This window comes from Podarcis liolepis (assembly GCF_965112155.1).
Source record: "Podarcis liolepis genome assembly, chromosome: 3".
Classification (NCBI taxonomy): domain Eukaryota; kingdom Metazoa; phylum Chordata; class Lepidosauria; order Squamata; family Lacertidae; genus Podarcis; species Podarcis liolepis.
In genome coordinates, this window is record NC_139557.1 from 80,204,996 (window position 1) to 80,226,088 (window position 21,093).

A 21,093-nucleotide genomic window follows, 5' to 3' on the forward strand; every position below is an offset into this window, starting at 1 on the left:
GCGTGACAAAGCTGCAGCTGGCGAGCCAGCACCAGTGCAGCACACGGAAACGCCGTTTACCTTCGCACTATAAAGCGGGCCCTATTTATCTACTTGCACTTAGGGGTGCTTTCGAACTGCTAAGTGGGCAGGAGCTGGGACCGAACGACAGGAGCTCACCCCGCCACAGGGATTCGAACCGCCGACCTTATGATCAGCAAATCCTAGGCACTGAGGTTTTACCCACAGCGCCACCCGCGTCCATTCAGAAAAATAGATTATTATTGTTATTATTATATTTTATTTGTACCCCACCCATCTGACTGGATTGCCCTAGCCACTCTGGGCAGCTTCCAACAAATATAAAAACATAATCACTTCCATTCGTAAACATCATAAATACTTTCAGGGTGTCATGTTATAAATGTTACTATTCTAGACGGTATACAGTGGTGCCTCGCAAGACGAAATTAATTCGTTCCGTAAGTTTTTTCTTCTTGCGAGTTTTTCTTCTTGCGAAGCACGGTTTCCCATAGGAATGCATTGAAAATCAATTAATGCGTTTCTAGGGAAACCGCCTTCAGACCAGGTCCGGGGACAGTCTGTCCCCCGACCTCTTCTGAAGGCTGGGGGGGGGGGGACAAGGGCTTTTCTTCCCACTGCCAGCCTTCAGAAGGCTGTTCTGAAGGCTGGCGTTGGGAAGAAAAGCCCTTCTTCCCACCTCCCGCCCCGCAAGCTCCGGGGACAGGAAGGCTTTGCTGCCGACCGCCAGCATTTTAAAAGCCCCTGCTTTCCCGGGGCGATTTTAAAATGCTGGCGGGCGGGAGCGAAGCCTCCGCTGTCCCGGGGAGATTTTAAAATGCTGGGGGTCGGCAGCGAACGCTTCGCTCCCGCCCGCCAGCATTTTAAGATCGCCCGGGGCAGCGGAGAAGTCTCCGCTGTCCCGGGAAGGCAGGCGGGGGGGGAGCAAAGACTTTTGCCCCCCCGCCGGCCTTCAGAAGAGGTCCAGGACCTCTTCTGAAGGCCGGCTGTGGGTGAAAGTCTTTGCTCCCGACCGCCAGCAATTTAAAACAGGTCCCCGGAGATTTCCCTATGGGTTTTCGTCTTGCGAAGCAAGCCCATAGGGAAATTCGTCTTGCAAAGCGCCTCCAAAACAGAAAACCCTTTCGTCTTGCGGGTTTTCCGTCTTGCGAGGCATTCGTCTTGCGGGGTACCACTGTAGTTGTAATGTTGCAAAAGTCTGACTTTTGTAAGCCATATCCACAATTTATTTTTAAATACTCAGCTTCACTCGGTTTCTTCTGGTTTAGCCGGATTCCAGCCAAGTGGCCTTTGTTCACATTGTCCAACGCCATCCATTGAAATGACATTGTAAATTAGACAGATGTTTCCCATAGTGCACTGGGCTCAGCAGGCTGCTTCTACTCACGGAAAGGTTCTTTGTTGAGAGCAAGCAGCAGAGTGCTGTGGGTTTAAATAGAAAGCTGTGGGGCCTATCTGTGAATACAAATCTTTGATAAAGGCTTACTGAATATAGCCATTCTTCTCCACCCCCCACCCCATTGCTCTCTGGATGGAAGACTGACGTACATTTTATAATGGAGACTCAGTCGCAATAAATAGGGTGTGAACTGTAAGAACAATCACAGCAAAATTCACTGTTTGAACAAATTCTAGACTATTTCCTATCTACATCTGGCACTTCGGCCTAGAAAAGAAAATGGACTGAAATGGGTCAAGTGGTGAAAATGTACATTTTTGTTTTTACATATTGGTTTTGTTCAAAGTAGCAGCAGGGAACAACCTTTGTCATGTTGCATGAAAATGGGGCAACGCGATCCACCATTTTTTCCCTATTGAACTCAAGGAACAAGACCTACAGCAGGCATGGGCAAACTTGGCCCTCTAGCTGTTTTGGGACTACAACTCCCATCATCCCTGGCTAACAGGACCAGTGGTCAGGGATTATGGGAGTTGTAGTCCCAAAACATGTGGAGGGCCGAGTTTGCCTATGCCTGACCTACAGTGTATAGGATGTCAACTTTAAGCATGTATTTAACTATCTCCTTGATTTTTACATATAATCCAGAGGGCAAGACTTTTACATACATACATCATTTTATTTGTATGCCACCTTCCCATTTAAAGCCATGCTCAAGGCAGCTTTCAGCATGGGGGAGGGGAATACCTAATTACAAACATAACAAAAGTAGTCATAGACAACAAATTAAGCATCAAAAATACAAAACTAAATTGATTAATTTCCACATAAATCATAATAAGATACAATATATATATATATAAAATCAGTAGCAGCAACAACCCTGCCTCCCTCTCTTTACAGAGAGACTCCTAGCAACTCTTAAGAAATTCATTATGGTTGGAGGTCTCAGGACGCCAAGTGGCGTCTATTTTTACGTTTGCCAACTGAAGAAACAAAATGAGATTTGGGCTCCTTCCCCTAATACTGGCAGCCCCTTTCTGCTACTACTTGACTAAATATTAAAGCCATTTCCATATATTAACAAATTAAAACCAGCAAAATAGAATTCTGAGCGGAGCCATGTGATATTCAGACTGTAATACTAGACACAGAGGCTCCACTGAACAGTGATCCACTCCATGTTTTCCAGTTGTGTAACATACTGGAATCTGGAGCAGTTCAAACCCAGTACTCAGGCCCCATCTGCACTATACATTGAAAGCTGTATCCTACCATTTTAACAGCCATGGCTTCCTCAAAAGAATCCTGGGAAGTGTAGTTTGTTAAGGCTGCTGAGAGTTTTCAGGAGACCCCTATTACCTTCACAGAGTTAGAACTTGCAGAGTAGTTTAACAATCCATCCCTTGTCCTAGGGGACTTTGCTTTAAGTGTATAGTGCCTCAGTCTCTCCCCTCTCTCTTCCCCAACCAGGGAAACTGTCTTGCTATTAGAAAGCTATGAAAGAGTCTAGGAGGCCTCACTTTTGACTAAAGTCATTTTAATGAAACCATGATCCGCCCTGAGCACTGTCCTTGTCTGTTTTTTTCTGGGGCCCTTGGAATCTTACACAAAATGGGACTTACTGAGAAAACATACAAAGAATTACACCCTCTGATTATTTAAAATGGCTCCTTCAAATCCGAACAATACAGTAGCACAGCCAGAATTCCATCCATTCCCTACGTAGCCGAGAGCCAACTGAACGGGAGAAACATTCTGTGAGAAAAGTAACCCAGATATGAAACCTGTATCCTCCAGGAATAGCTTTCAGTGTCATAATTGTTCAGCTGGCCTGTAATTTTCCTTTTTACTCGCATTAAGGTCTCCATAGACTTCTTGAATTGTGTAAGTGGACTACAGTGCTATCAGAAAGACTGTAAAATCCACAGTCAAAACACTGGTGAAAGCCAGACAATTTTAATGTAATGCCTAATAATAATAATCAAGCTGCAGTTCTGATGGTATCTCATCCCACTGAGATTAATGCGACTTGAGCTCTGAGCACTGTTCAAGATGTCAGTCTCCAGGATCAGATGTCCTTCATATTCTTTACCTATATTCAGTTATTGTAGAAGCCTGTTGGGAAAAGATCTTAACTGAAATGTTTTGTTATGACAGTTCATATAACTCAAAGAATGTTCTTTAGGGATTTTTAAGAGGCACAGTGTTAGAGCTAGTTACATCTCTCTTAAATACACATCTCTGTCTTTTTCAAGCATTTCCAGGTACAGGGGAAAGCAAATAATTCCTGGGCAGGATGACCTCTTCCACTGGGCTTAGCACCTTGCTCACACTCATGTGTTCTCCATAGATGAAGCAAAGCATGAGTAAGATCAGTGGGATCACATGCAAAAGCATGTGGAATCTCACTCAAGGTGCACTTACTTTGATACGGTGTCAACAGTACCAAACTATGCATGGATTCATAGTTTTCCGTTTCAAAAACCAGCACTCACATGGCGGTCTACATGGGTCATTTGTTACTTTGCCCAGGCAAGTTCTCTAATTTGTCAGAACTCAGAATAGCGCTGTTCTCTATAAATAAAAGCCTTCCCCCAAAGCGGTTTGTCGCTGGTCACCTCCAAAAGTCCCGAGCAAATGTGCTGGAATTTCTCAGCTGCTCATTGTGCCTGACCTCACGCAGCCATGCGTGTGTGTACACTGTTACATGCACAGTGGTGACGCTGACTCCCTAGCCCGCTTGCAGCAAACTGTGTCAAAGTTACTCATGTTTAAACTTGTCACTTGCATAATTGCTGCAGCTCATGCCCACAGGACGAGGAAAAAGATCAAGGTGAAAGTGTTTGTTCCTGTCTCTCTCTGTAGGAGCTTTGGGACTTACCTATGAAATGGCAACTTTCTCTTCTGAATGGCAAAGGAATAGTGTGCCTGTCAGATATCACGTAATGAGCTCAAAGTGCTATATTATTTATCCATTGCCAAATAATTTATGGCAAACTATCATGCCTTCCATGGAAAAGCATTGTGTAAGATCAGATTCTCTAAACTCATAATGGAATTCTGTTCATACAATCCTGAAGTTTAGAAAATTGTGTATACATGGCCATCGGGTGCGAGACCCAGAAAAGTTTTGCATTGCAGATTAGTAGGGCCAAGATTAGAGCTTTAGACTTCCTATTGTTACGCCAACCCTCAATCTCTTTTGAGCAGTGCACAAGCTTCCAGGCGATTCCAAACACTCACCCTGGGTCGTGTTTCCATTGAGAATCGAGACACGGCACAGACTGTAGTGACTTTGAGATATAATACGGCTTATTCATATATATACACAACCTGAGCGTACGTGGAGGGAGTTGCAGATCTTACAGCATTGTCATCTCAAGGGTGACTTTCCCTGCTTCTCTTATGGCTTCTGCCAGCTGGAGTCCAGAGCAGCCAACCATACTCCCAAGTCTCTGGGCTGCCGCCTTCCCAGCCAGCAGCCAAGATGGTTCTGGCCCTCCAGCCCCCACTTGGAGTGCTGGCCTGACTTCCTTTCTTCTTCCTAGAAAACCCTGCCAAAACCTGAAGCTCCTTCCTGTCACCTCACACCCTTCCCGGCCACCTTGGTAACCTCTGTCTTACCAAGACCTGGGGGATTCCTCTTGAGGTGACCTCTGCTTGTTGTTTCATAATGAGCTACATTCAGCCAGTCTAGTCCGGCTAGTGAGCATAGGCTACATACCCCCAGGAGAACTGCCGCAGCCTGTATTTTCCTTTCATTGTCCCAAATATTATCTCAACACTACCATTTCTTGATTTCTACTCTTCACTAATAAACACTGGCACTCCAAATCTGTAACACTAGAATAGAAAAATGCATTGTAAATCCTGCACAAAATCCCTACTTTCTAAAAAAAAAAGCTAAGTCAAAACTCTAAAGCACAGATCATATGGCACTTACTAAGGAGAGTAAGGCTACAACTATACACCAGGGGTGTATAGTTTTTATACCTACCCACCCATTAATGCATCTTTCTTGTTGGTAAAATTTCCTTACCACCCACCAGTGCTCAACGGAAGGAGGATTCAGCTTGTGCTATAGAACCCCTACTGCCCACCTAGAATCCTGAACCGCCCACTAGTGGGCGGTAGGGACCAGGTTGACAACCCCTGCTATACACACTTACCTGAGAGTAAGTCCCATTGAACAGAATGTGGCTTGCCTCTGAGTACTGTAGTTATATGTATGTTTACACTGCACATCTCATTGAAATCTGTCTTATTGATAGACACAAATAGAGTTGCTATTCTATGGTGGAGCTGGCAACATGGTGCCCTCCTGTTATTGGCCTACAACTCCCATCATCCCTGATTATTGATCAAGTTGGCTGGAGCTTATGGGAGTTGTAGTGCAGTGTCTAGAGCAGGCATAGGCAAACTCGGCCCTCCAGATGTTTTGGGACTACAACTCCCTTCATCCCTGACCACTGGTCCTGTTAGCTAGGGTTGATGGGAGTTGTAGTCCCAAAACATCTGGAGGGCCGAGTTTGCCTATGCCTGGTCTAGAGCAGTGTTTCCCAACCACTGTTCCGCGGCACACTAGTGTGCCGCGAGATGTTGCCTGGTGTGCCGCGGGAAAAATTAAAAAATTCGAAAGATTTTTTTTTTTAAGTCAAATTTTCGATTGGGGCGCCGTCACTAGATGACCCATGGGGTTCCCTCCCTCCCTCCCGCTCTGCGCCTCCCTCCTCCTCCTCCTCCGGGGAGGCCCTTCCTGGCTCTCGGCCAAGGCTTGGCGGCTGCCACTCACTCACTCGCGCGCCCACCCGTCCCTCCATCCCTGCACCCGGCCTCTCCCCCTCCGCCCCCGGCGCGGGGGCTGCCGGGATCCGTAGTCCCCTCGCCCTTGGGCTCCGCGCCCGCGTGGGGTGCGCGAACTACGTTTCCTGGTGGGCCGGGCGTTTTGTTTGAAGCGCTCTTCTCCCGGCCATGGAATGAGCGCGGCGGCGGCCGGGCGGGCAGGGGCTCTTCCGCGCAGACCCCGTGCAGCCTGCCTGCGCCCCCGCAGAGATCGGGCAGCAGGATGGAGCCCGGGGATCCCCGCGGAGGCGGAGCGGCGGAGGCTGCCCCCCAGGTAGGGCTGCGTCGGGGTTTTTTTATTTTTGCAATGCTGCATCCGCGCCGGAGGGGACGCATCGGACCGCGGGGAGACCCCTTGGCGGGCGTGCAAGGCAATGCATGCGTGCAGGCGTTGCATGGAGTGCAGTGCAATGCAATGGCAACGCGGCGCCCTGCATGCATGCATGCAACTTCCACCGGCGCTCCGGACTTGGCAGGTGAGGGGGGCCCCCAGTGGGTGGCAGAGAGAGCCGGGAGGGCGAAGGGGAGCCGGGGGGGGGAGCAGCGCTGCTCCCCGAGCCAAGCCTGGGGGGAAACTTCGGCATCGTTGCGCCGGGTGTTGGAAGCGGAGGCTGGCGGGGGCCCCTCACCTGCAAAACCTGCTCGCCTCTCATATATTTCGTGCATTGCATTCATCGCCCGCTTTCTCCTCCAAGGAGCTCCCGGGGGCGCGCGTGGTTCTCCCCGTGTTATCCTCGCAACAACAGCCCTGCGAGGTGGGTCAGGTGAGTGGCCCAAGGGAGCACCCAGGGATTGTCCTGGCCAGGTGGGGTGATTTGAACCCTGCTCTCTGCCCGGTCTTCGTCCTCATTTAGCCCCCACATGTGCATGACTGTGCATGACTGAGGTTTCCCCCCCTCGTCTTGGCTATGGTGTGAGTCTGTGCTGTTAATTAATGGGGTTCTGCCTTCGGAGAAGATGAGCCAGCCCTCAAGGAGGTGATTATGTAATTTGCTAGCAATTCATGTCCCTCCCGGCGTGACGCTGCGCGCTGACGTCACGGGGCTGTAATGGTGGTGTGCCTCGAGATTTTTTTCATGAAACAAGTGTGCCTTTGCCCAAAAAAGGTTGGGAAACACTGGTCTAGAGAGCAGCTTGTTGGCTACACTGTGCTATAGCATTTTCACAAGTGATCCTGGGAACAGTGTTTTGTCTAGAATATGCCACATGTTACTATACATTCAATAATATAAAACAAAAGAGGCATTTTAAAATTTAAGGTGCATCTACATTTGAATTACTGTTTAAAAATGCAGAAGAAACCCTTTTAAAGCACTGTTTGTTTATACAGCTGCATATATTTAAATTGGATCTTAAAGGGGAAGAATCCAGTCATAGTTAAGCTAATTTAAAACCATTGATTTCCTCAGTGACCAGACCGTAAAAAAGTCATTTCTACTGAATGCATTCCAAGTGGTTCTTATTTAAAGTTGATTTGAGCATTAGAGGCAAAATCTGTCTTCAGTCTGAGTGAAACCATAATGACATTTCATTCAAGTTTTGCCCCCATAAAATTGATTGATGTTATATTTATGTTTTTGCTACTAGTTTCCATCTTGGTGCTAGAGAAAGTGATTTAAAATGCAATTACTTTTAGAATCCACTGACTTTAATCAAAATTTAATGTGTCCTTCCCTGACAAATTGTGGGAAACTCTAGGTCAAGTGCATCCTGGGGGGGGGGGGGTGGCATGCTTGAATGGAAAAACGAAATCCAAAATATAATTTGAACTTCTATATAGAATATAATTTGAACTTCTATATAGAACATATGGTGGTTTCGTTTTTTGTGGAACAAGAGAGCATGGTGACACAATAAACTCTTTAGCTGATGAAGAAATAAATAATTTATCTGCCTTGGTGGTTCAGTTGGGACAGCATGAGACTTTTAATCTCAGGGTTGTGGGTTCAAGCCCCACGTTCAGCAAAAGATCCCTGCATCGCAGGAGGTTGGACTAGATGAACTTTGTGGTCCCTTCCAACGCTACAATTCTAAGATTATATGATTCTAATTGTTAAGTACAGTCAGTTTAAGAGTGAAAATCCGTTTAGTACTGGGGTGGGTAATCATCTTGGAGACTTTGCATTGTGTTTGTAAGTTAGTGTAGGTCACTTTTTGTGGAAAACCCCCCTGATAAATACAATTATTAATATTGATAACTACACACACACACACATTTAAAAGTAGGAAACACTGGGGAAAGGCATTGTGGACACAAAAATATCTGTTGGCACCCTGACATCATAGTGGGATACCAAAGGATCAGAAAATTTAAAAAGGGGGGGGGTATTTTCAGGCCACAAAAAAGTATTGAAAGTCAGATGTGGCCTGCAGACCATGGGCTAGCCCCCCTTACTCTAGGAATTTTGAGATTCTTGGTCCATGCATACACAGCTTAGGCAAAGAAAGTGGCTGAAAATGTCCAATCTAAAGCAAATGTACAGTATGCATGTACAGTGGTACCTCGGGTTAAGAACTTAATTCGTTCTGGAGGTCTGTTCTTAACCTGAAACTGTTCTTAACCTGAAGCACCACTTTAGCTAATGGTGCCTCCAGCTGCCACTGCACCACCGCTGCACGATTTCTGTTCTCATCCTGGAGCAAAGTTCTTAACCCGAGGTAATATTTCTGGGTTAGCGGAGTCTGTAACCTGAAGCGTATGTAACCTGAAGCGTATGTAACCCGAGGTACCACTGTATAGATGATGGACGTGGCACCCTTGTCCATAATTCAACTGTCCCATAGATTTCAATGTAGCTTAGACAAAGGGAAACACCTTCAGGATTTCTGGCAGATATAAGGTTGCTTAGTAATAGGCAAAGAACAACGTTTTGCACATGGCAGTTTACATTATGTATCTGATGCTTGAAGTAGACATTGCAGAGGGACGCACTGGTGCCATCACTTCTCTCCTCTCCGTATAATATTTAATAATGTAGGATAGTTTATTAATTTCAGTGGATCTACTATGATACAAAACCACTGCACTCCTAGTTTCTCTGTCATTTCCATGGTTGTTGTGTTTATTATGACACGTTGTTTCACTAGACTTATAAAAGGCGAGAGGGAGAAGTAGAGATGGGGTTTCTGTTTTTGGTGGGAGGAGTTCATCCTCTGTAACAGGCTGTTTTGTACTGATGAGAGTTTTTGTCCATTCAGCTCTCTCTCTTGGGAAGAAACAGGGAGCATGGAACCAAAAACAGGTAGCTTATGACAGATGTGCTAACAAAGCCATACAAAGCTATTAGGCAGCCATCTGGCTCTCAGCATGATCCCCAATCCGATTAACTCTGTTCGGCCAAGAGCCCCCAGAACGTTAGTAATTTCACAAATTGAGTATAAAATGATTGCTCCTTGTTTTGGAACTTCTCTTTAGACAACAGGCAGGCTTGCAAACAGAAGGGTGTTTTTAAACCATATATTGCAATGATGAGGCGAACACACTGGTACATCTATAAATATCCCAAAACATTAAATCCACAGCACATGAAGATCTGTGGGGACGTTTTATGTTATATGTCAGTTTGATGTTCCTGAATTCAATGTCTGGAGAGAACTGTCCATCAAGCCCTGCATTTAATAATGCTCATGTGTACTGTGATCAGCATAGTTTGGGCGCAGTGTATAGGCATCAATCTCTGACAATATCTTGTTCTGATGCAGTAATTGTTACCATTTTATTTTTTTTAAATGCATTGACTTTTAATTGAGAAATCTGTGGCACTGCAACATGAGGTTGTGGTCTTCTAAATGCTGTTAGTCCTGCTGAATAAAAGGCATTAACATTGCTAGGAAATGCGAATTAGGTTTTGCCCAAATGATGCTGGTAGAAAAAAAAAATAAAGAACGTATCCATGCTGGCTTTTAAGAAAAAGTGAGAAATAATGCTGGTTTTTGGTTACCAAATCAGTTATTTTCAAAGCTTATTTTTCAGATAAAAAATTAACAGATAAGTATCAAAAGCAATAGTTATAAAATATAAAATAACCCATAATTCAAACAAATCATAAACAAAAATATTAGCATAAAAACCCATTTTTTTTTACAAATAAACTTTTTATTTATTTTCCACATGTGGTGTACCTGATTTTTATGCTAACCACCACCAGAATTAAAACAGCAAAATCCCAGAATGAGGAAATATTGCACTGAAGGCCTTTTTAAATGCGCATATAAAACAACATAGTGAGGAGGCCTTGAACTGATTCCAAGTCATATACATAACTTAGGCAGTCTGGGCCTTAAAAAAAAAAAATGTGTGTGAGAGAGAAGTTCTGTCTTGTTGCATTGTTATTGTTTGGTTTTTGTTTCTCTTATGCATTGTTTTTTTACCTACTCTTTGGAAACCACCCAGATGACTTTGTGTTATGGGGCAGCAAATGAATTACATATATAAATAAATGCAGTTATTGTACCACACGATAACCCATCTTGGTTTTCTTTCAGATTTTCAGAGTGTGGGATATCCAGACACTTTCCCTGATGCAGGTCTTCCACGATTCCCAAGCAGGGCCTAGAGAGACACAAATCTTTACTATGGTATTTGACAATAACCATGGCACACTTATTACAGGTGTGTTTGTCTAATCATTAGGAGCGAAATAACCTCTTCAGATATGAATCTGGGGTGCTGATACATAATTGTGAAAAGTAAATGGGTGGCCTTCCAGCTGCGTTGTTTAGACCAAGAGTAGCTACAGAAATGTGAGGAAAACAAACTGGTGGCTTTAAATAATTAAAGCATTCCCAACCTATGATGCTGATAATTTAAAGCCACAAACATCTTGTGTCTTTTTGTCCTTGAGAAGCACTTATTTGGCATCCATTAAAATCTTGAACATAATTATTATGTGAAGTACTTTACTTATATGAAGTAAAGTCTGAAAATAGATTTATCATAGTTCATAGCCACAGAGGCAGAAATTCCTGTAAGATATGTAACGTTGATATACTTCTTCCTCCTCCTCCTCACCACTACAGTGTTTTTTAAAAAATCATTACTAATATTAATTAATTACAGGCCGTGTTAGTCTGCCGTATTTGAAACAAAATAAAAAAAATCCTTCCAGTAGCACCTTAGAGACCAACTAAGTTGGAAGGGATTTTTTAATTTTGTTTTGATTAATTAATTAGTACCCCACCCATCTGACTGGGTTGTCCCAGCCACTCTGGGCGGCTTCCAACATAAATAAAAACATGATAAACCCTTAAACCTCACAAATCTTCCCTATACTGGCCCTATACTAGGGCTGCCTTCAGATGAGAATACTTGATGTGTCATTGAGGTCAGTGATAGTTCCCCGTAACATCTTCCCCTCTCGTTTTCCCATCTTGAAAAAAACGTACAGTACATACGGTATATTTGTCTTTCACATTTGGTGAAGAAGTTCACTCACTATTAATCTTTCCATAGGTGTTTAGTTATGATATGTGGTGGCCTTTGATTGTGCAAGAGACTCAGTCTTTATATGTTGTATCCTCTCTGCTTTTTCAGAAAGGGCAGGCTCCCATTTTCATTCCTCCTGCCACTCAACCACTCTCTTCCTCTCATACACACACTGCAAGAGTTCATGGTGGTCCTTGCAGAGTCAAGCAACATTCATGATGGGTCTCACAGTCAGGCATCTGCAGCTTATCAGCGAGGTCTGAGGTGGCAGGGCAGTTGGTGCTGTGTGGACACACCAGCAAAGCCAACACAATCTTTATGTGTGGTTAGGGCGTACAGGAGTAACAAAGTGGGTCCTGGCCACATCTTCACTGGCATGCTGCCCTTGGAGGGCTGGCTGACCCTCAGCGGAGCCCTTGGGCTGAAAAGGTTTACCCACCCCGTTGGACATGTTTGCCAGAGTGGCTGACAATAGCATGCAACTGGATGCAATAACCCTTATTATATGATTCACAGGATCAGCTGTGATTGATATTTATCCTCTCACGCGAGTTATACAAGACACAAAACAGGTTCCCCAGACGCATGAGAGGAGCATCAATGTGCTGATTTACAACAAAGTCTTTCGCCAAATTTTAACTATCTGTTCCGAATCAATCGTAAAGGTGAGTATGAATCCTGCAAGCTTTTCAAGTGCAAAGCAAAATATTTGCACAAAGGATTTAAGAGCAAGTAGGCTATCTGGGGGGCTTTATCTTCCTACATATTGGCAAGCCAGGTATGGGGGACCAGGTGTTGCTGGACTTTAGATTCCATCATCCTTGACCATGGCCATCCTGACTGAGGCTGATGGGAACTGAATCGAGAAGGCCACAAGTTCCCGATCCCTGCATTAAACCCAGGAGAAAATGTTTAGAATAGGAATTCTTAGCTTTTTTCTTTACACTTTCTCTTTTCCCTTTGCTTAATGTTTACTATAGATATTTGAAGAAAGTGACAACTATGTAAATATATATCTGTGTAGGTTGAATTCCATATAATTCACTTTATCTTTAGGTCTGGGAACTGGAAACAGGCCAACAAATATACCAGATTGAGGATGCCCATGGACCTAATGTTGAGTTGACATGTGCAGCAATTGATAAAAATGGATTCCACCTTGCCACTGGAGCATGCGATGGTAAAACTGTGTTATAATTGCAGATTGTAATATCACCACATCTTTATATAATTGCTTTGTGATGAGGGCTGTAAGAATACTTAACTGGAACCTATTTTCAGTATTCTAGGACTTCATAATGAAGGCCAGTTGAGGGCTGCTTCCTATATGACAAGGAGAAATCTCAGCTGCTTCCATGATGAGTGACATTCCTTCTGCTTTGTTGCACTTTTAGGAACTGTGAAGACTTGGGATTTTGGAAGTGGACAGCAACTTAAAGTTTTGCCTTTAATCAGGGAAAGCACAGTTAATGAACACTGGCTGATGCAAATGGTTTACCTGAAGGCTAGTGGAAGTAGACATGTCATCCTGGTCTTGGAGTACAGTGGGACTATCAAAATTGTTCAGGTTTTGTTATAGCTTGTTTTCATTTGGTTGGTTGGTTGGTTTATCAATGAATTCTACATCCTTCAACCTTAGGTCCCAGAGCAAGTTACAACATTAGAACACAATGTTAAAAACCATGCTTGCACTAACAGGAAGGGGTTGAATTCCTCCCATGGTTTCAATATATCCAGTATATCTCAACTAAAGACAACCAACCATGCCCTGCCCTTCCAACCTCTCTCACTGCCAAGGGAAAAAAATAAATGAAAGAGAACCTACTAAAGTGACACAGATGCAAAAACCTCACACATACACTAAGTGTTGTTGTTGCTGTTTAGTCGTTTAGTCGTCTCCGACTCTTCGTGACCCCATGGACCAGAGCACGCCAGGCACTCCTGTCTTCCACTGCCTCCCGCAGTTTGGTCAAACTCATGCTGGTAGCTTTGAGAACACTGTCCAACCATCTCGTCCTCTGTTGTCCCCTTCTCCTTGTGCCCTCCATCTTTCCCAACATCAGGGTCTTTTCCAGGGAGTCTTTTCTTCTCATGAGGTGGCCAAAGTATTGGAGCCTCAGCTTCACGATCTTTCCTTCCAGTGAGCACTCAGGGCTGATTTCCTTAAGAATGGAGAGGTTTCATCTTCTTGCAGTCCATTGGACTCTCAAGAGTCTCCTCCAGCACCATAATTCAAAAGCATCAATTCTTAGGTGATCAGCCTTCTTTATGGTCCAGCTCTCACTTCCATACATCACCACTGGGGAAACCATAGCTTTAACTATACAGACCTTTTACACTAAGTAAAATAATGTAAATTCACCATCCCCCTTCTCCCCCCTCTCTTCTCCCCCAACCTTATACTGGATACAACATTAATATCTCACATGGAATGTAACTGATCAGTAGAAAATATTCTACAACCTGGAAATAGAGACAATGAACGTACTTTTGTATCCCCAAAAAATCTTTAATAAAAATCCTTCTCCCAGTATATCTGAAGTGCCTCCCCAAAATGAATAATTAGGTTAGCCTCAGTTAGAAAACCCACCACCCCAAAATATTTATATTTGAAGAAATAAATCATGCCAAGTTGATTTTCAAATTTTTCTGTGCTACTATTCTTCCGACTCTTTGTTCTCCTAGGGTAATGAAGGTGAAGTTTATCTATGCATTACTTGGGAGCTTCCTGAAGCAGTATCACTTGCTCTACAAGGCAATCCACTCATGTCCCTAAAACTGAGTCCCAATGCCAAGAAAAGTAATGGATTTTTTCCAGATGTTCAGCTGCTGCTTGATAAGGTGCCTGTGAAAAAATCAAAGAATGAGGTGAGTATTGATTGGCAAATCTGTCCATTTCAGTTTCTCTCAGTTTCTCATTTTTTCCAAACTTCATTTCAGTCCACCACATATCCATAGCAGTTGACAATAATTAAAAAAAATCCTCATGAAAATTGAGCATTTTAATTCAAATTTATCCTAATATACTCATTTTTGTGTGCAGTTTTCCCTAATAAAATGCATTTGTATATGTTATTTTCACTAATGCATGCATTTCAATGCATAGATTATCCTTGAATGTGCATTTTTGTATATATGACTTGCCTTGTAGCTTCACTGCAAAATTTGAAGAAATGGAAAATTTGATGGGTGGCTGTTTGCTTATTTGCTCTATTGTTTCACTTTGCTTGTTGTTCCAGTAAGTGAGAATTAGATGGGTTCACATTAAAATTCAAACTGAACTGAATTTCTCTTCCATTCCTAGAGGTGGGTGCATTTCCAGACTTTTCCAGACCTGCTAAGAAGGAAGTGTCTTGGAGCCTGGGTACACATTATACTCACCACTGAGAAGTAACCACATGAAGTAAACTTCATTTTTACTGTTGAGAGGTCTCTTTGGAGAGAAAACTCAATAGGATTATAGAGAGCAGTGCAAGGGACCTTTGTTGGGTGTATGGAAAAACCACCCGTCAATGTTTGCCTGCAGGGGTGGGGACAGATAAAGATCTGGCCTACTGGGCCAAAAAGATCCCGTACTCTTTCCCTCCAATTTTCTCTGCCTCCAGGAGCCTACTTTTCATGTAGGCAGCCTCTTGAGCCGTATAATCATTTTCTTTGGACTGGGTGATAGGAAAATGCCATGACACTTTTGTTTGCTGCTAGCCATGCTTAAATGCACAGTGATTGCATAGTCCTGTGTTTTCACAGTTTGGAACAAGAATTTTAAGAAGCAAAGGCAGGTATTTTCTATCCTTTAAAATGATGAGACTGTACATACCGGCTTTTAAATACAATTTTAACAATCGTCCTCTTTTGTCGTCTTTCAGTTACCTCTGAAAACGGAAGTGAAATGCTTTGACCTGCTAAGAGTGGAAGGTTATAATTTGTTAGCTACCGCAAGTGCAAATGGCGCAATCATCATGTGGGATTTTGAATCTGCCACTGCCAGGCACATGTGAGTAATGAAAGCTGTGAGAGGGCTCTTGCCACAGTGCTGTCCTTCATGCACCTTGGCTGATCACGACTCTGAGTAAGCAGAGAGACAGACAATTGGGAGCAAGCAAGTGAGATACATAAAGCGGGGAACTTGGGCAGATCATCTCTTACTGCTCACACTGCCAGAGGAGACCAGTTCCTTGCCTCCATCTTGGCTTGGGTCATATGAGTCACAGGGCAGAAGCTATGTGCTACCCCTTGGCCTTGCTCAGTTCAACATCTGGAAAGGGTTGGAATTAGTTCCCAACCAATGCATCCTTCAGTACACACCTAGAAGGCAAAAAATACTTTATTTACAGATTTAAAGCTGGAAACACTGTCCAAGAAGATGGAGAAGAATTATTAGGAATCAACGGGTTACTGTTCCTCTACCGAGGTGCTGCCTCACAGAGGTAGGTGGACTATATATCAGGCATGTACAAGTCATATTAGGCCAACTTTTGCTAACTTGGAGCCCTCCAGGTGTTTGGGGTTGCTTGGAGGGCTCAAGGTTGGCAGATGCTGCATTAGATCTATACTGGGTTAAAGAAACAGTGAGCTAGCTAGCTCTTGGACTTGGGTGAAACTGATGAGCGTTTCTCCAACCTAGTGGTGGCAGCCAGTGTTGCACAAGCAGACTTCCACTAATGCAAGTGGGCTTCTCCTTCTCTCTCCCCCCCCCCCCGTGTTTCTTTATTACTGTTAATTGGGGCAAAGATTTTATTTATTTATTTGCTTGGGAGGGAGTTCCACACAGGGGTTCCCCATGAAAAAGCTCTGTCCCCAGTGCCCACCAATCTAATTTTAATGGCAGACCAACAAGCTGGTTCCCCAATAAAGGCAGTCCTTCAAATAACCTGGCCCTAAACAGTTTAGGTCTTTATGTTATTGGTCCAGCCAGTGCTGTCTTCTCCAACAGACAGCAGCTCTCTTAAGTAGATATGGCAGGCACTGAGTATTCAGTACTGGGCTAGATGAACAAAGTCTAACTTAGTTTTGTATATGCCCCTGCTAAGGTAGGAATGTGGGGAAGGGCAATCAGCTCCTTGCATGTTTGGCCTTGTTCATTCACAACCCATCAGGTTACATTTCAGGTTGGTATTGGTGTTGCTCAAATTCCACATGGCAAAGGCAATTGCTTCCATTCTGTCCCATCTCCAAAACATTTGCCATTTAAAGTCATTGGGGAAATCTGCCAGTCTTGTTTTTGAGTAGGCCCTCATTGCCAATACAATGTATTCTTTAGGTATAAGCTTCTGGCATTTCTGTTTGGCATTCTCAAATGCCTATTAACATTCTTTGGCACCTAGAGACTCTCTTTCAGTGTGCCAGTGTGGTGTAGTGGTCAAGAGTGGTAGTCTCGTAATCTGGGAAACCGGGTTCGTGTCTCCGCTCCTCCACATGCAGCTGCTGGGTGACCTTGGGCCAGTCACACTTCTCTGAAGTCTCTCAGCCTCACTCACCTCACAGAGTGTTTGTTGTGGGGGAGGAGGGGAAAGGAGATTGTTAGCCGCTTTGAGACTCCTGAAGGGGAGTGAAAGGCGGGATATCAAATCCAAACAACAACTCTTCTTCTTCTTCTTCTTCTTCTTCTTCTTCTTCTTCTTCTTCTTCTTCTTTCACAAAGGAAACTTAGCGAGACTTCCACCGACAGTTTAGACCAACCGAGTGATATCAACACTACACAGGAGGTGGAAAGCAGCTTTGCAAGCATAAAGAAGGTATGTCCTTTGACGTTTGTACAGCAGCCAAAAACACTTGTAAGAATGTTGTGCATGTTAACAGTTAGATTTGCTAAAAACTAAGACAAGACAGCAAAGCGTGAAGTGTTTATCTTCATAAAGGCAACATGGGAGAGAAAGGAGTGTTAGCACATGTTATTCTCTCATACAGAGTAACCATACAGAGCTGCCTATAGACATAAAATGTAGGGCTGCTGTCATGCTGCAGTTTGCGTGGTCTCCAAAAGGTGGCTACGGCAACTCCAGTGTGACAACAGGGTAGCAGGTGGCTGAGGTGCATTGTTTAATGGGGAGAGCAGAGGTGCTTCAAAGCAGTGGCGTAGCGTGGGTTGTCAGCACCCGGGGCAAGGCAAGTAATTTGCGCCCCCTAACCCGTGGATTTGCGCCCCCTAACCCTAACCCCCAGATGTTGCGCCCGGTGCGGCCGGCCCCCCCTGCACCCCCCACGCTACGCCACTGCTTCAAAGAGCAGCTTGGCAAACAGCTCTGTGAAGTGCCTTCCTCCTCCATTAAACACAACTGCAGTGAGGTTCAACAGTGGAGGGAGACAGTTTAGCAAATTTGGTCTCTGAAGCTCCTCCCCTCCTCCTTTAAAACCTGGTGGGGCTTGGAGCAAACTGGAAGAGGAAGGGGCTTGTGTCAGCAAGTGGTGGTGGGGATAGATGGGGGCATGGCTAAGATGTTAAGGGAGGGGCATTTGGTCAAGTGTAAAGGAAGGGAGCATTGGAGGAAGGAGTTTGGTGTGTAATTTGGGCTGATGAGCAGACTGAGCAAGGGCAGCAGCCCCCAGTACTCTCGTGTTATTTCAGATGCACATCAGCAGCATTTCCAGATATAACGAGGAATGCTCAAAGGGCCAGTGCATGAGCAGAATTTCCCTTTCTTCAAGTCACATTTTAAGAATAGATTATTTGTAGCAATTAATGATCATTCCTGGAGACGGGATGAGCAAGCTAGGCCAGTTCCCTCTTCCATGCAAAAAGTCAAATATGCAAGCATGTTTTCAATAATCACTACAATTATTGTGATGTGTGCGTCCAAAAATCCTGTACTGTACTGTCTGCTCAGTATCAGAACATGTGAGAAATATGATAGCCTCTGTACTAGCAAAAGCTGGAGATTAATGTTAGGTAAAAATGTCAAAAATGCAAAATGCCACATTAAATCATGTTCTCTGGTTCATAGATAAAGAAGCTGAGATTAGGGGGAAGTGAAATTAGACGCTGGCAAAAACCAGCGGACTGTGCAAGCCTGAGACTTTGCTTGGGCTCCTCCTAGCTCATGCAGAACCATGGTTTAGCATTAAGTGCCACAGTGGCCAGTAAGAACAGGGATTTGTGCACATGCACAGTGAGCAAGTTGAGGATAAATATGATTCTACAGGGAGACTGCACAGTGAAACTGTGGAATTGCAATACATTAAATGGTGGTGGTGATTGTGTTAAACGTATTACCTGGCTTTCACCCACAGGTTACAATTAAAAATCAGAATTAAAATTTATTACTGTCACAGGAATAGGTTTATAGGCTATTATTTGTGGACTCTGAATCAGTCAGCATTTCTGGGAATGGAAGTATTTTCTTCTTCCCAGTAGTCAACAACTAGAGTTTACTCTTTATGCAAGCTATTTTCAGTTCCAAACCTCTGTTTCAATATGCATGCTATTGTTTAATTTCAGGAAGCTGTTAAAAGTGAAACTGATACCAAAACAGAAACTTCAGGTATGAACTGGAATGTCAGAGTTAAGTTGCAGAAAATCTTCTAATATAAGACTATGTTTGAGAAAACTTTTTTTTAAAAAAAAGCTATCAGAAATTAAGCAAGTGGTTGAGTAAAAGAATAGTTAAACATTTGTAAATACCACAGAAAAGGTTTTGAAAACATGCTCATTCAGTGAATGACACAGAAAGGTTTTGAAGAAGTCCTTTTTCAGTTAAATGTTTGAGTTTGCTTATGCTAGTGGATAACTGAAGTTGCCAGAATATTATTATTTAAGACTGGTAAAATGAAGGATTAAATCTTATATACAAAGACTAGGAAACCCATGCATGTTATCTTTGAGCAATTGCTTACCAGAACTGATCCCTTTCTGGAGACCATGAACTTGCATTGAATTGTGAACTGCACTCACTACTAGACACCCAAATAATGATCATGATTATTTACACAAAGATGAAACAAATAGATTGAGCCTTACTTATCTGGCAGCTCTTTTGTCACTATCTACTTGTGTCACTTTCAGTTCAAGTTAAGCTTATGATTGTGCAAGGAAATCAGACTGAACCAAGTTATACCTCAGCAGGATACTTAATGACTTAACCAAGATGTAGAATTCCATGCAAATCTATACCCCCTTAGCAACCTCTGCCCTGGAGGCTGTTGATGAAGATGCAGACATTGAAATATTAGTATAAAACACATTTTGCCATAAAGCATGTGTCCATGTTCAAAGGAAAAAATAAGCACTATTGTGATGAATTGAAAGTTCTTACTATTTATTGAACTTTTCGTTAGTTGCTTGTTGCATGAAAAGATCTCCAAGATATTTAAAACATGTGCAATTCACAAACCATACATAAAACAACATACACACCCCAGTAGAGAGCTTTGGCAGCCCCCTAACAGGGAAAAGAATGTCATAGTCCATCCAAAGCATGGACAGGGGGAGATTAGTTTTGGCCTGACATTCAAAAGTTGACAGTGAAGGTGCCAGGCAGATGTCATTGGGAAGAGAATTCCTCAAATGGAGAGCCAAAACTGAAAAGGCCTTCTCCCTATAATCAATTATGCTTTCTTTTAGAAGCAAAATTTACAGGGTCTCCCACCTTGGAGAACAAAACACTGGGATCTGCTTTATTAGAACCTCCAAATCAGGAAACAGAACGTCGTCCAAGACCTATACTTGCCTCTGGCCATGAAGATGGTTTTATTTATCTCTGGACTATAACGGTAGGTCCTTTTGCATAACTGGATTGTGGTAGAAAACAATGGGTTCAAGCATCCTTGTATTGTGCTATCAGCCAAAGGATGTACAATCCAAAAAGATTATTCTTCTACATCTCCTGTCCTCTTTCTGTTTTTGTAGGAAACACATAAAATTATATTACTATTTATGCTTCATCAACAAAGGAAAGGATTAAAAAATATGTAGAACAAAAAAAATCATTGTTTAGAATTCATTCTGATCCAGCTTTTCTTCCAGCAGTAGCCTCAGGAAAGCCACAAAATGGGGCATTTGGGGGGCAGGGATTCCGCACTAACAACTTTGGATCTGCCCAACAGATTCCTCAAAGGGATCAAGCCTCAGGCCCCTCAGCTGTGGTAGCAACCCCCCCACCCCACCCCCTTGTTAGTCAAATCTCACTGCCCTGCTGATCCCTAGCCAGGAGTCAGGATTGCTGTGTTAGCCAGGGTGCTAGTAGACTGGTGTGACTCCAAACCCATAATGTCAGAAAACGCTGCTTTGTTAAAAGAAAGTCCGATTGTGTTTTTGTTTGTGAAGGGAGATCTACTGAGAGAAATTTTGCCTTTCACAAAACATCCTCCAATTCCTTTGACAGCACTGTGCACTGGTGTATCTTCTAAAACACTTTTTGCCGCTAATAAAGGTAAGCAACCATTTATCAGTTAAGGCTGTCATAACAGT

The 21,093-nt window shown here is 43.5% G+C and overlaps 1 protein-coding gene across 2 annotated transcripts in view; it reads left to right on the top strand.

Annotated features, from left to right (window-relative positions):
- Positions 1-21,093, top strand: part of WDR64 (WD repeat domain 64) — a 67,887-nt gene that overhangs the window by 30,415 nt on the left and 16,379 nt on the right. For both annotated transcript variants that reach the window (XM_083496806.1, XM_083496807.1), the window contains 11 exons: positions 10,751-10,877; positions 12,207-12,355; positions 12,747-12,870; positions 13,085-13,257; positions 14,376-14,558; positions 15,557-15,684; positions 16,025-16,117; positions 17,332-17,425; positions 19,126-19,168; positions 20,248-20,396; positions 20,950-21,055. In XM_083496806.1, the coding sequence (XP_083352932.1) occupies positions 10,751-10,877; positions 12,207-12,355; positions 12,747-12,870; positions 13,085-13,257; positions 14,376-14,558; positions 15,557-15,684; positions 16,025-16,117; positions 17,332-17,425; positions 19,126-19,168; positions 20,248-20,396; positions 20,950-21,055 (1,369 nt within the window). The remainder of the gene's footprint in view (positions 1-10,750; positions 10,878-12,206; positions 12,356-12,746; positions 12,871-13,084; positions 13,258-14,375; positions 14,559-15,556; positions 15,685-16,024; positions 16,118-17,331; positions 17,426-19,125; positions 19,169-20,247; positions 20,397-20,949; positions 21,056-21,093) is intronic.